The following is a 13,906-nucleotide window of genomic DNA, read 5'->3' as shown; positions in this document are numbered from 1 at the left end:
TTATAATTTTATTTATTTTTAGTTTGATTGATATTTTTTTAACAAACAACATTTTAGAAGCACTAGTCCACTTTATTAATCATATAAACAACATCCATCCCAATCTCTCTATTTTTATTTTTATTATTTATAATGGATCCAAGATAACATTCATAGGTTAGTTGGACCAAAAGATCGACTTCTAGTTCGGAACCCATGCAAATATATATATTTATTATCTAATATTTTTTTTCTCAATAATACTTCTTCTCGTTTTATCTTTTAGTGAACAAAATAAGGTTGTATTAGTCTTTTATACAATAAATATTTGTTTACATAAGAAATAATATGAACATTTAAATATTTTGAACTAAAAGTCTTGATTGTAGTAAATATTTTAGTAATTAATGTCAGGATAATAAATATATTTATTAATAACATAATAAATATATTTATTGTGAAAAAGATTAAGATACCCTTATTTTTTTCATTAAAGGACAAAAAAAGAGGGGGTATAATTGAAAAGAACAGTGTTGGACAATGTTAATATTCTCGTGAAGTTTTGGACATTAGTATTCTTTATATATATATAGATAAAATAATAATAAACAATTAAATTTTTACAATAATTTAATTTAGATAAAACTATTAATGAACGGAACGGGTTTGTGTAGGACTTGAATGAGTCATAATTTAACATAGTTCAAGTTTGAATTTATAAACATACATCGATGTGACCCTAAATTGGCATTAACTCATTTTTATTCGGATATGATATGGATTAACTATCTTCGCATCACCTGTCGAGACTAGATTGGGATTTTATGGATTGGCCAAGTATACTTGTGATTGAAGCGAAACGTTATAATATCCAAAATCCAATAATTTAATTCATAAAATTAGGTGAGTCAAATAATTCATCATTAATTGGGTTTGGTAATCACGTGGAGACACCCAAAAGAGAGAAGAAAATAGGGAGAAATTATTAATTAGAGTTGTACTAGAGTAACATTGAAATGGACATCGTTTCACACCTTGGTGTGCACAGAATCATAGATGTTTCTCACTCGTATCTCAATGAAAAGCATCTATAGTCTATGTGAAATAATATCAGATTTCCTATTAAATATTATTAATATTCTAAATGTGGATCTAAGGGGAGTAGGTGAATTGATTTCCAATAATATGTGTTAGCTTTCACTTTTATGAATATTAAATAGATTCCAGAATATAATTTCGTATACCTCAGATGCCAAAATTCAAAGCGAACTAAGCAAACATTTACGTCACGCATCTGGATAAAGAAATCGTGAAGATCAACCCATCGTACCACGCCATTGTCTTTTTCTTCTTATTGTTTTATATATATAATCAGATTTTCAAGGGGAAAATATCAAAAAGGGCATGTATGAAGTCAAAATTACTCACCCTGCCATGTTTATAAAAGGGTCCAACTAGTTGCACTCCAATCTTGAGAAATAACCTTTTTTATTTTTATTTATTTTTTAATATTTATCTTAACCTATTAATTGCACTTCACCATCAGTAATGTTAAGATTTAGGATTATTTTCTTTCTCGTGACTTCAATTTCTTTGCTTTGTATAAATTATAAACATGTTTGTTATATGATCAAGTATTTTTTATAAAAACTATTAAACGAATAATAATTCATGTGAGCATGATTGAAGAAGAACGAAAAATAAAAATCAAAGAAGTGTAATATTTTTATTTTTATTTTGAGTGCAATCATCCAAATGAAGTGCAAAGGAAGATTTTTAAGTTATGGAGTGCAATTATTAGCATGTGGTGTGCAAGTAGTCAGCCCCTTTTAAAATATTTATCAAAAGGGTCATATGGCCATTTTGGTATTTAGTCTGTTTTTTAAAAAGACAAAAAAGGTAATGTTTGTAACATTTGCAAATTTACATTTTTAGACTTCTTTGAATTCCAAATAAAAGAAAATGTCTTTTCTTCAAAACTCAGAGGAAAACAATAACTGTATTTAAGATTTATTCCAAGTTGAAAATAAAGATTAAATTCAGCCTAATTGTTTTTTTTTATTTTTTATTTTTAAAAACAGTTAAAGGTGATTTCAGTTTAATGTTATTACAATAGATACTCATTTTTTATAAAAATAAATATACTCTTTTGATAAATATTTCAATAACATAGTTGTACTTGTACCAGTAGTGGTGGTGTACTATGTGGGGGCAATTCGAGAAAATGGGGATGACAAGTGCCAATCACCTTATCCTACTTTTCAAAGAGAGAGGTTGAACTTTAATTTAAACTAATCAAAACTTCCTGACCATAGATTTGCAGAATTGCTATTTTGATATTTATGTGCTAAGTTGCAAATTGCTATTTTGATATTTATGGGCTAAGCTGATGAACATCATGACGCCATGTGTATTGGAAAAAAAAATATTAAAATAAAACACTTAAACTACTCCAAAATTCTCTACCATTCTAGAAAATCAGGGGGAGGACTGCTGACCCTCCATGGGCACGTGCAATCTCCTCCCCCAAACACTGACCAGGTAATTTCTGGGATGAGTGCTGCTGCAGTGACCTCAAGCTTGTACCTCATATTAACATCATGAGGTGAAAGTGGATGGGAAGCATAAATGTTTTCCACTCATATCTCAATGAAATTCATCTATGGATCCCATACAAACATCAAGATATGCGATGTGAGGTACAATCTTGAGGTCACTTCAACATTAGTCTTCTCCAATAAATCCATAAAGATGACCCGACACGTGTAATCCCCTCCCCCACACTTACGTGAGATGCGGTACTGCCTTTTTACACATCGACAATAAAAATAACTATATTTTAAAATAATAAAAAAATTAAAGATTTCACCAAAGGTTCTGGATGATTGTTGATATGTTAATAAATTTAAACTCTTACAGTCTCTTTGAATTGAGAGAAGAGAAAGGAAGAAGAGAAAATATGCTATTTTCTCTTCTTTTCTTCTATTTGGATTGTTAAGTGAGGAGAGAAGAGAAGAGAAGAAAAGTGGAGGCAAGAGAAGGGAAAAAGAGTAAAATTTTGTTCTCTCCAAAATTGGAGAGACGAGGAGGGAAGAGAAGAGATGGAATTTTTCATTCCAATTTGTCCTCCTCATTCTCAAAATTTCCAAAGATAAGTAATATCGACAAACCAATTATTACTACTTACACACCAACTAAACAAACAAATTTAGACTGATTTCAACCAAACAAAAATAGAAAATAACTAGTAACGACTACTCTTCGTTGAGGAATGAAGGGAGGTGCATCAAATGGCTGAGATTTAGATGAGATGCATCGATTTATTTGGAAACGCGAGCAGAGAACTCGAGACCAGAAACTCCTCAGCATGGCTTCGAAACCCTAGTTCGAACAATGTGCGACCATACAAGTTTTGAAGACCTAGTTCTATGTTTGGTGGATTGATGGAGTTCAATAATGGTGTCAAAGATAATAATTACATATACTGTAAATTTCGTTCACTCTAAAACAAAGTTTATAAAATTTGAATTTATAACTTGCTAACCCAAAAAATTTAATTGAATTTCTTATTTTACATAAATGAGCTTTATGCATTTGTTTATGATTGCAATTTTTTTTTCCTGTGACCTAGGTTGGAGAAGAGCTTGGGGATATTTATGACTATGTGGCTCCTTGTTTTCCTCCAAGGTTTGTCTTTAAAAATTCATCATATTTCACATCAGGCACTACTTATCCTTTCTTTTCAGGTTCTGTGACTAACCTTTTGGTTGAAACATCTAATATCGCTTTCACATCAGTGTGTTCAAAACTTGTTTCTTGACCTAAAATGCGTGTCCATTTCTATGTTACACAGCTAATTTGGCTTGTCATCATTGGTCCTTTCCATAGTATGCTTGATCCTTCGTTTACTTGCCCCATGTATAAAGAGTTGGCACTTACCATGAATGAAATTTCTGTTTCAAAAACTGCCTATCGACGGCATTATTGGTTCTGCTTCAAACACTGCCTCTAGGTGTTATTCACAATACTTTACATGGTACTATTGACATAGAAACATGAATTTATTTGGTGAAAGAATACATGCTTCCTTTCTACTCTATATTGAGATTGTATTTGATCCTCATGGTTGGACCATAATTGGTGAATCACTTTGTCTAATCAAGGGTGATTTTCTCGTGGTATGGTCACTTTTATGCGAAATGTTTAGATCTACTATCATTACCATGTGCAATGTGTTCCCAATTCTCTTGGCTAAGTGTTTGGTCGATGTACATATATATTTGCATGTACCAAGACTGGTTGATCTCTATTGTGAGTAGCACGTTGTGTTTGTTGGCTTATGTTTCCTCTAATTGTTGAAAAGAATATTTAGTTGTGATCATCAAGTCCATTTGTTTTCACCAAGATAAAAGTGACCCTTGTGAATTTCAACTTAGTGTGTTGAAGTACACAAAAGTGTTGAATGTACAAGACTGTCGCATGAAAAGCTGTTACAAGCAACTATGGGCAAGTTAGACATTATCGTCATTTCAGCTCCAATATGTTGAAGATAATGGTTAGAATCATGTTTAGTTATTAGTTTATGTTAAGTAAGGTAGGTTTAATATGTTGTGGGTTTAGTCCCACATTGCCTACAAGTTACTTTTGTACCTAGTTTTTCATTTATATAAAGGAGCTTACGTCTCTTTGTAACACATCCAATTCAATAAAACTGTTTTTCTCAACATTAACTAAATACATTCTTTCTATGTTGTATATTTAAAATATACAACTCTTAAAATATGGAGTAAACTGTATGAATGTGATTTTGGTTTGATGGGGTGTGTCTAACACTTAGTATTAGTTAGACATCAAAAAGTGTATGCTGCCTTGATGAGTAATCTATAACTTTTAACTATGTTATTCAGTATTCTTTTATATTTTTAGTTTATGATTTTTCATTTAATGGATATTATTTAGAGAAACTAATAAGTCGAAGCATACGATAGTTCTGGCTTAGACCATCACATTAATAATAAGACTCACTTAATTGCTCCCGGTAATGTATGCATGGGCATATATTTGTAAATTGGCATGTGTATGTTCTTATTTTTTCACTGATAATGAGATTACCTATCTTGTTCTATGGAAACCACTTGCATAAAGAGCTATTTAACCATTGGCAGAAGTGCACCTAACCATCTGTTCACATGTTTCAGAGCTGCGTGGTTGGTCATGCTTTCCGTCAAAACAAGACCTATGCATCTCTATTGTTTGTGTTTTAGTCTGAAGAAGATTCCGATGGGCACGAGACCAAATTATGTATATTTTTTCTATTTTAAATTGAACAGAAAACCATGCAGTGTTCTTTCTTCATTTGAATGTATATGTTAGGCAAGTACAAATCGACAATCCACATATTTATATTGCTTTGATTTATACTTTGAGATTGTTGTTGTTGCTTTGGTTACAACCAAAAAATGATTTAGTCATTGTGTGTGTAGAGAGAAAGTTAAGTCCCTTGTGAATTATTGACAACATCAGTGGGGGTGTTTGATGAAGAGTTTCAAGTAGTGCAACGAAGAACTAAGGGAGAACATGTATGAGATTTTTATTATAGATTTAAATAACAAAACAGCTTTTTGGGTTTATTTATATTAATTGGTGTGGTACCAATTAAAAAAAATCAGGCTGATGAGCAGGGTATTTTTAATGATTTTGAATAAATCGTTAATCTCTAATCAAAGAGTTACATAATCAGCTTGTAAACAATAAAGGGGTTCGCAAAATTAGCCATTGAAGCAGACAATGGAAAGATTAGACACGTGACGTTCTAATATAGGGGGATTAAATTTCAATGACCTTATGAACAATAAGAGGGCTATCTTCATAATTGATACCATGGTTTAAATGTGTAGGGAACACCAAAAGTAGACAGTCACTTAGGGTATATATATATTTTTTTAAAGCTTATTAAAAGTGATATGAAACATTGACCTCGAAAGATTGCAAGTGAATCTTTTTTTATTTTAAGTATATTAAAATCTTGTAGATTATATCCTATGGCATTGGATTGGATTTTTGAAGTTGAAGTTACATTATTTTGGAAAGAAATAAAAAAATATCTACTTAATATTACATTTTTGGATCTGAACAATTTAACCCGATCGATCCGATTTTTAAAACATTTCTTAAAACAAAGAAGGTCAAATAAGTTTAATTATTTATAATTTTTATCTTGGTACAAGTAGAATTTTATTTTTTAGATTATGAAGGATATAATAGTCATTTGACAAAAATAATTTCTCTTCTCTTCTCTTATAAATCCTAATGAACAGGTCCTAACAAAACAGAAGAAACTTGGCTCTTTCTCTGCTCTTCTCTTTCAATCCAAATAGAGTTCGAGAAACTAGCATTCTCTTCTCTTAATGAATTTCTCTTCCCTTCCCTTCTCTCAATCCAAACAGAGCGTTAAATTACATTTTGAAAATGAGAAATTTTTTGGAGAACAATAATGGTTTGACTAAAGGTTGAGATGAAAGCATTTTACATCACTTTCCACTACTTTAAAAGATTGATGTCAGGGGGTATGTCATCTGCTATAAAATACTCTAGGTCTACAAATTCAAAATCCAATTAGGATGATTGGATTATTAGGTCAGGTCCATGAACATATATATATATATATGGATCAGGTTCAAACGACAACCATTTCAACACACATATAGACAACGTGTTTTGTCTTATATGGGCAAAAATGTTTGGAATGGGCTGATTTTTTGTGAGGATGATCTCTATGGTGAGGAGATCATCCTTGCCAAAAATCAGCTCATTCCAAAACTTCTAGATCGTCCAATTTTTATTGAAAAATTAAGACCGTCCAATTTTTGTAAATCAATTTTGATGGGGTTACAAGTTTTGGAATGGGATGATTTTTTGCCAGGATGATCCCCTCATCACAGAGATCATCCTCACAAAAAATCAGCTCATTCCAAACATTTTTGCCCATATAAGACAAACACGTTGTCTATATGTGTGTCGCAATGTGTGTTGCACGAACCCGACCCTATATATATATATATATGAGTCCCATTCAGCAACAAACATTTTGGCAAAACATGGGTTAGAGGTTTTGGAATGGGCTGATTTTTGGTGAGGATGATCTCTACGGTGAGGAGATCATCCTCACCAAAAATCAGCCCACTCCAAAACTTCTAACCCCAGTTTACAAGTTGAAAAATCATGGACCGTCCATTTCTTGTAAATCATTTTTGATGGGGTTAGAAGTTTTGGCATGGGCTGATTTTTGGTGAGGATGATGATCTCCTCACCGTAGAGATCATCCTCACCAAAAATCAGCCCATTCCAAAACTTCTAACTCATGTTTTGAAAAATGTTTTGCCAAAAAATTAGCCATTGAACGCTACCCATATCTAAAATACCATCTTTAAGGCAAGGTCCAAGGGCTTCCTTGGATCTTTGAGCCCAATGTTTGATGCACGTTAGTTTCAGGGAATCTATTGAAATATAGACATTCATGAGAGACTATTGTCATATTTTGCTAACTAATAAATGAAGGAAGGATCCTTTCAGTATGAGTCCGACTTTGAAGCGGCCGAGCCCACTTCAAATTTCCAAGGAAGTCAAGGAACTCTCTTTATTACAAGACATGTGGCATTTGCCAGGAGGAATCCAATGGAGAGGGTTCCTTCAAAATTTTGAAACGGGTTGCCTGTTTCAAAATTTTTTCCTCAATATATCCACCAAAAAATGGTTGAGGGGAGGGGAGGCAATTCCCCTGTGATTCCCAAATAACATATTTCTAAGTAACATATAGATCCCAAATAAAATATTTCTCAGCTCAATCTTCAAGATTCCAGAAATTGAACAACATAAGCCGAGCAGACCTTGTTGGATCCGAAGCTAATAACTCAAAACATTGTACTAATGGAAAGATCTGAATGAATCTTAGACAAGCTAACATATTTGTGCAAATGGATCATCCATTCATCGCAACCACAGACAAGACTATCACTCAGTAGTCGGTCAATACAAAGAGGGAAGAAAATTTGTTGAGTCTGCAGAAGATTTCTTCGAAAAACCTCCTTTTCTCCAAGATATAAAGGAACAAGCACAAACAACTACTGATATAATAGTAAAAAAAAACGTATCGTACTAAGACAAAAACCATTTTCTACATACCAGAAGATAATTAGACTAACATCATTAAACTTTTGAAGTTGATTGCCTTAGTACTCTCATTTCTTCGCTTTCTTAGCTCCCCTGCATAATAAAACACAACAATTAGTTAGATCTAGTCTTGATTTTCACCTGGAACAAAATATAAATGTGAAACACATGTTCAGAATTCCTTACTCAGCTGGTGCAGGTGCTGGGGGTGCTCGCTCTACTGGTCCCTGTTACAATTTTGAGTCAAAATAAAGAGATCAAAGATCCATAAAAAAAAAAAAATACAATTTATTGTTTCAAGATACTCTTGTTGCAACTGTTTTTTTACTTTTTTCTTTTGTGGTGTCCTGTAAATTTGGTAAAAACAATATCCTAGCATCTGTGAGTAGGTGTCTTTCGTATTACCCTTCTTCTCAAGAGTTAGGTTCAAAGATATGCATGAATGGAAAGAATTAATAATAATGGAAGTTCTCTTCTCGACACAGCCCTAACTACCATAAAACCATAGGCCATAAAATAAGAGAGCTGCTATTGGCACCCCAACTTTTACTTATTACATCACAATTTCTTAAATTATTTATCACCCCCTAATTAAATATCAGAACACATCATTCGAGCATTACAAAAGTTTGGTTCAAGTTATTACCTAAGCATTATAACACAATCAAATAACTTCAGCAGTTGTTTACAATTAGGATTAGGCTCATAAAAAATCCTAAATCTAGCAAACAGAAATATAAAAGGGAGAGCAAGGGAGAGATTCTATTGCCACCCCCACCCCACCTTTTGCTTATTCTTGACCATTGATTTCTTTTTTAAATTTAATTGGGGTGTAACAAGTAAAAGTTGGGGTGTCAATAGCAGCTCTCTAAAATAGTGATTAATGTTTTAAGTTGTTCACTAGTCGTCCTAGAATCAAGTATAGTTTATAAAAGGATGAAGTCGAGTAACTTTAAATGGATGGTTTAAGAAGGGTTCTCACCTGGGCCAAACGCTCCTCTCTCCTAGCATTCTTCCTTTCCCTGCTTGCCTTGTTCTTAGCCCGCTTAGCCTCAAACTGATCAGACAAAGTCTTCTCTCTTGCTTTCTCGGCCTTCGACTTGTGGATACTCTCCATCAGCACACGCTTGTTCTTGAAGACATTACCCTTCACCTTCATGTACATGTCGTGATACATGTGTTTGTCAATCTTCTTTGACTCCCTGTACTTGCGGAGTAAGCGCCTGAGAACACGCATCCTCCTCATCCAGAGAATCTTAGTAGGCAGCCTTGCCTCCCTGGTACCCTTGCGTTTACCTGTGTTCATTTCATAGACCAGTATAAAGATCCACTAAATTGATACTGGACTCAACACAATTAGACCTAGGGGTGCAACTTGGTCCAGTTCAAACCGAGAACCGAACCAAACCCATAGTTTTGTATTGGTCTGGTTTGGTTTAGAACAAGTTGTGGTTCACTTCTAGATTATCAAAAAATAAAGAACCTATCAATTTGTTCGGTTCTCAGATCAAGGCTTGTATAAAACCGAACCAAATCAAGAACCGAACTGTTATGCAATATATATTAATTTACTATGAATTATTTTAGGATTTAGGACATATATTAATGCCTTTTTTAAGGATAAATTAATGACTTTTTATGGATATACTAGTGATTTATTATACAAAATTTTATGTTTGTTATGTACTTATTTTTCATTAAAAATATGTTATTTCCAAGCAAGTTTATAAAACATTGGCAACCCATAGAACCAAACCGACCTTAGTTTGGTTCCATTGGCAGTTCAGTTCGGTTCAGTTCTGGTTCTTATTTAGTAGAACCAACCGATGTCAGTTCGATTCCAATTTTGCCTCAAACAGAACCAAACCAAACCAAGTTGCACCCCTGCTTAGAACTACAAAAATCAATTTATGGTTTCTATGAGTTTAATGAATTTTTAGGGCTACTGGAGACAAAGGCCAATGGATATTATTAAAAGATTTGGTCTATATTTATTATTTACATAATTTTTTTTTTCACCCACTTATAGGCCCCACAAGCATAGTCACCAAGTCCGGATTCAGGAATAAGTCAGCAATAAAAAAAATATAAAAAATGGGAAAAATCAAATAAATCGGGAAGAAATCAAGCTAGGGCTAGGGTTGTGTAATTATTCCTAATGGGTAATGTTATCATATCGTATCATCAAATATCATATTAAATTATAATTATAAATCACCGAATACTATATTGATCTCATCCATCATCCACAACAAATAATCATAGGTCTATATCATATTAAAGATTTATATTGTGCCAAGTCATTAAAATAAATGTTATCCTCATTTGCATCATCATTATATCATGCTCTATCGGTAAAATGGTTACCATCATCGTCATCAAGGTCATATGCTCTCTCTTAGTAGTACATCAAAGTCATCTTTCGTTTTTCATAATTTAATCATAAAGATTGTGATTTAATCGTGTAATTTGCAAAAATCGTGTCTTATTGAAAAAGCTGTGCTTAAATTAGTTAAGGTAAAAATTAGGCGTGGCAATCTTAACAAGACTTGCAAACACGACACGAAATTAGTGGATTTAGGTCAAGCCTAATTGAGTTTGGGTCATAATAGTGTCAACCCGTCTAACACGATTATTAAATGGATAGAGTTCGGGTTAGGGGCATCAACCCAGTTAACCTATTTTGACACATCCCACTTATCCTGTTTTGACACATTTGGTTATTTTGTCAGTAACATGTAGTTTTAAATATATCAACAATTATTTAAGAATTTTTAAGTTACCCATTTTTTTACAAGAATTTCCTAGAATTTTTTCATAATACATTTTGTTTTTTTAATTCTATAAAACATAGAGGGTGTTTTAAGATATTTTTAAAATAATTAATGGTTAAGCTTTAGTTTGGGTGAGAAAAAATATTTTCCTTACTAAGTTATATATTAATATTAATATTTTTTTTAGTCTGGTTTTTCATTTACATCTAAAGGCATGTAGTGTTTGATTCTTAATATGGTGATCCATGTAGGCAAAACGACCCTTACTAAGTAAGACTAGATGTCTATGCGATAATTAAATACACTTTGCTTAGCATATAATAATAACATTAATATTAATAATAATGAAAAATACTTTCCTTGCTAGTTAGTAAGGAAAGCTTTTTGACCACATCACCTTTTTGCATCCAAAAACATGATTTAATGCCACATGGTTGTAAGGGAAAAGTTATTTTTACCATTGAACTGGTTTATGGTTGTATGACTTTATTTTTAATTAGGGTATTTTATTTTTGGTGGTGGAAATGTAACTTATTCTTTCCAATAAAGATTGGAATTTTATCAAATAGGTTATATATGGGTAGGGTTTGGGTTTGGTAAATTTTTATAATACCCTTACCTCAACACGACATGACCCGACCCATTGCCACCCCTAGTAAAAGTCGTGATTTAATCACGACTGTTTCAATAAGTCGAAGAATTTAGCGACTATGCCCACAAGGATGTCATGTTCAACAATCTAACTTTATGGATAAGACTGAAAATGGAGTAAATTTAAACAAACTCTAATTAAGAAAAAAAAAAAGAGTTTCCAAGAGTTTTTCTTTCCATGATTTGGTGACAGCTAAAAACTGATACTGTCCTATATCTATTCCAAATTTCAAACCGAATTATTGACTCATCTGAGTAACGTAATTAACTCGTTAGAGTCACAAACATCCTCCATATTGACCAAAGTGTTAGCAACTCTCAATCTAAACATACCATATCCAGAGTGTCGACCCTTTCTCTTAGCTTCCTTCATTCGGCGAGCACGCGATCGAGAGTGAATCTTTGTTGGTTTCCTAATGATGAAACCATCCTTCACCAGCTTTCTTATGTTTTGCCCTGCACTCGATGATCAAAGAACTCACTTTTAGAAGGGGGGAAAAAGTCATGAACAAAATCCCAGCATTAAAAATATGTATCTCAACCTTCCAATGGGAAGTGCATAGAAAGAGCAATAAATAGCCATTAAAAAGAATTAATAGTAGGAATGTCCAACAGTTCCCCAGTGATTGGAGTTTCTTGGCCAGCTTGAAATGTACGGCTTTTGTATATTTTACCATTTTTAAACTAGTAATTATGCAGAATGGGTATGAATCTCTATACCATCTTCTCCTCAAATTCCCATTTACCTTCTTTACAGGAGATAAAGACATCAACATTAAAATGCTTGCAATGAAACTTCGACAATGAGGATTTGATCTCAATTTTCATTTTTTCTTAATGATTTATGCTTTAGTTGACCCCAAATTTTTTCGTATAAGGCTTCAGTGACGATGGTAATGAATCTTTTAATTTGATTTTATTCTAATAGGTATTCAGGGAGCGAAACTAGGATTACATGGTTGCACAACAGAATCTCAATTAACTAAACTACAAGCTCAATTCGATCTCCGTGTGTGTTTTAAAAATTCAATCTGTTTTGCTCGAACAGGCATCTTTATATACTACTCTATTCTGCCCAAATTTACCTCTATAAAATTCTTTTTTTCTCAAACTAATTTCTAAAATTGCTTTTGGATCGATTCAGCCCATCCATGTTTGCTCAGATCTAACTTAATCCCACAAATTCAAGCAAAAAATTCAAATAACTTTTTTTCGAGACTGTAACAGATCGATGCTTATTAAACAACTACAACAACACTATTTGATAAATTACAGAAAAAGAAAATTCTTGAAACAAAATTCCGATACAGATATTAAGATCAGAAAAACAAAATAAAAAATCAAGAAAAAATGATAAAAATAGATGGAGAAAAGAGAGGAGAAGATCGTACTAGAGTTGGCCATGGAGATCTCGTTAACCTCATTGGGATCGAGCCAAACCTTCCCTCTTCCACACTTGAGAACGCTTGCGGAGAGCCGCTTTTGAAGCTTGAGAGACACCATCTCGTCTCCTGTACTCACTTCTGCAACCTCTCTTTCTGAACTATACAGCCTTTTTTATACCACGCAACGAGATATCTAGTTTGAGGTTATCAGGATAAAAGCCAAATGAGGGCCTTTCTAGGGTTTTGGTGGCAAAATCGTAGATTTTAAAATTTTAATGGGTGTTGTTAATTAAGACATGAATTGGACGGGTAGACCCAACCCAAGATCCGTCCATTTCTATACCAGTTTTCACATGATCCGATATACTTGATAAAGTTAGAGAGCTCCTATTACCACACAAACTTTTTCTAAAGGCACCCCATCCGTGTGCTAATTAGCCTAATTCTTTGGTGATTTACAAATGAACTAGGGTGGCATGAGCAAAAGCTGGTGTGGCAATAGAATCTCTCTAAAGTTAAGAAGAAAATATTTGATAAACCCTTTAGGGGGGACTTGTTTCTAAATGTACCCTTGTTTCGGGGGTATTGGTGAACTCAAATTGTCGAGATTGATGATTCACATAGTCGACCTCGATGATTTATATTGAAACATTGAAATCGAGAATTGTTATTACCTTTGGAGAGAGATGTTATGGTTCTGGAGTTTGATGGCATTTGTCAGCAATGAGTATTGTTTACCATTTGAAAGAATGCTCGCCAATATTATGTACAATCCTAATTAAGTTTTCGTAGGAAATATATATATGGGGACGAATTATGGGACATATGTAAAAACAATGTAAAAATAATAAATTTTCAAAGTATGGGTTAGAAGTTTCAAACTGAGTTAATTTTTTGTGAGAATGATCTCTATAATGAGAAGATCATCCTAAAAAAAATGTCCAATCT

General features: G+C 33.0%; 1 protein-coding gene across 1 annotated transcript; it reads right to left on the bottom strand.

The window, feature by feature from the left end:
* Positions 1-7,941: 7,941 nt before the first annotated feature.
* LOC147396070 (large ribosomal subunit protein eL19y) lies at positions 7,942-13,160 on the bottom strand. The gene is made up of 5 exons (XM_086450987.1): positions 12,965-13,160; positions 11,907-12,029; positions 9,131-9,444; positions 8,335-8,375; positions 7,942-8,241 (listed from the first exon to the last, which is right to left on the bottom strand). Exons 1-5 carry the CDS (start codon positions 13,074-13,076, stop codon positions 8,217-8,219), a joined length of 615 nt encoding a protein of 204 aa, XP_086307113.1. The 5' UTR covers positions 13,077-13,160; the 3' UTR covers positions 7,942-8,216.
* Between the last annotated feature and the right edge of the window lie 746 nt (positions 13,161-13,906).

Source organism: Akebia trifoliata, chromosome 8 (assembly GCF_017979445.1).
Source record: "Akebia trifoliata isolate Shusen 1 chromosome 8, ASM1797944v1, whole genome shotgun sequence".
NCBI lineage: Eukaryota > Viridiplantae > Streptophyta > Magnoliopsida > Ranunculales > Lardizabalaceae > Akebia > Akebia trifoliata.
This window is presented reverse-complemented; position numbering and strand designations above follow the sequence as displayed.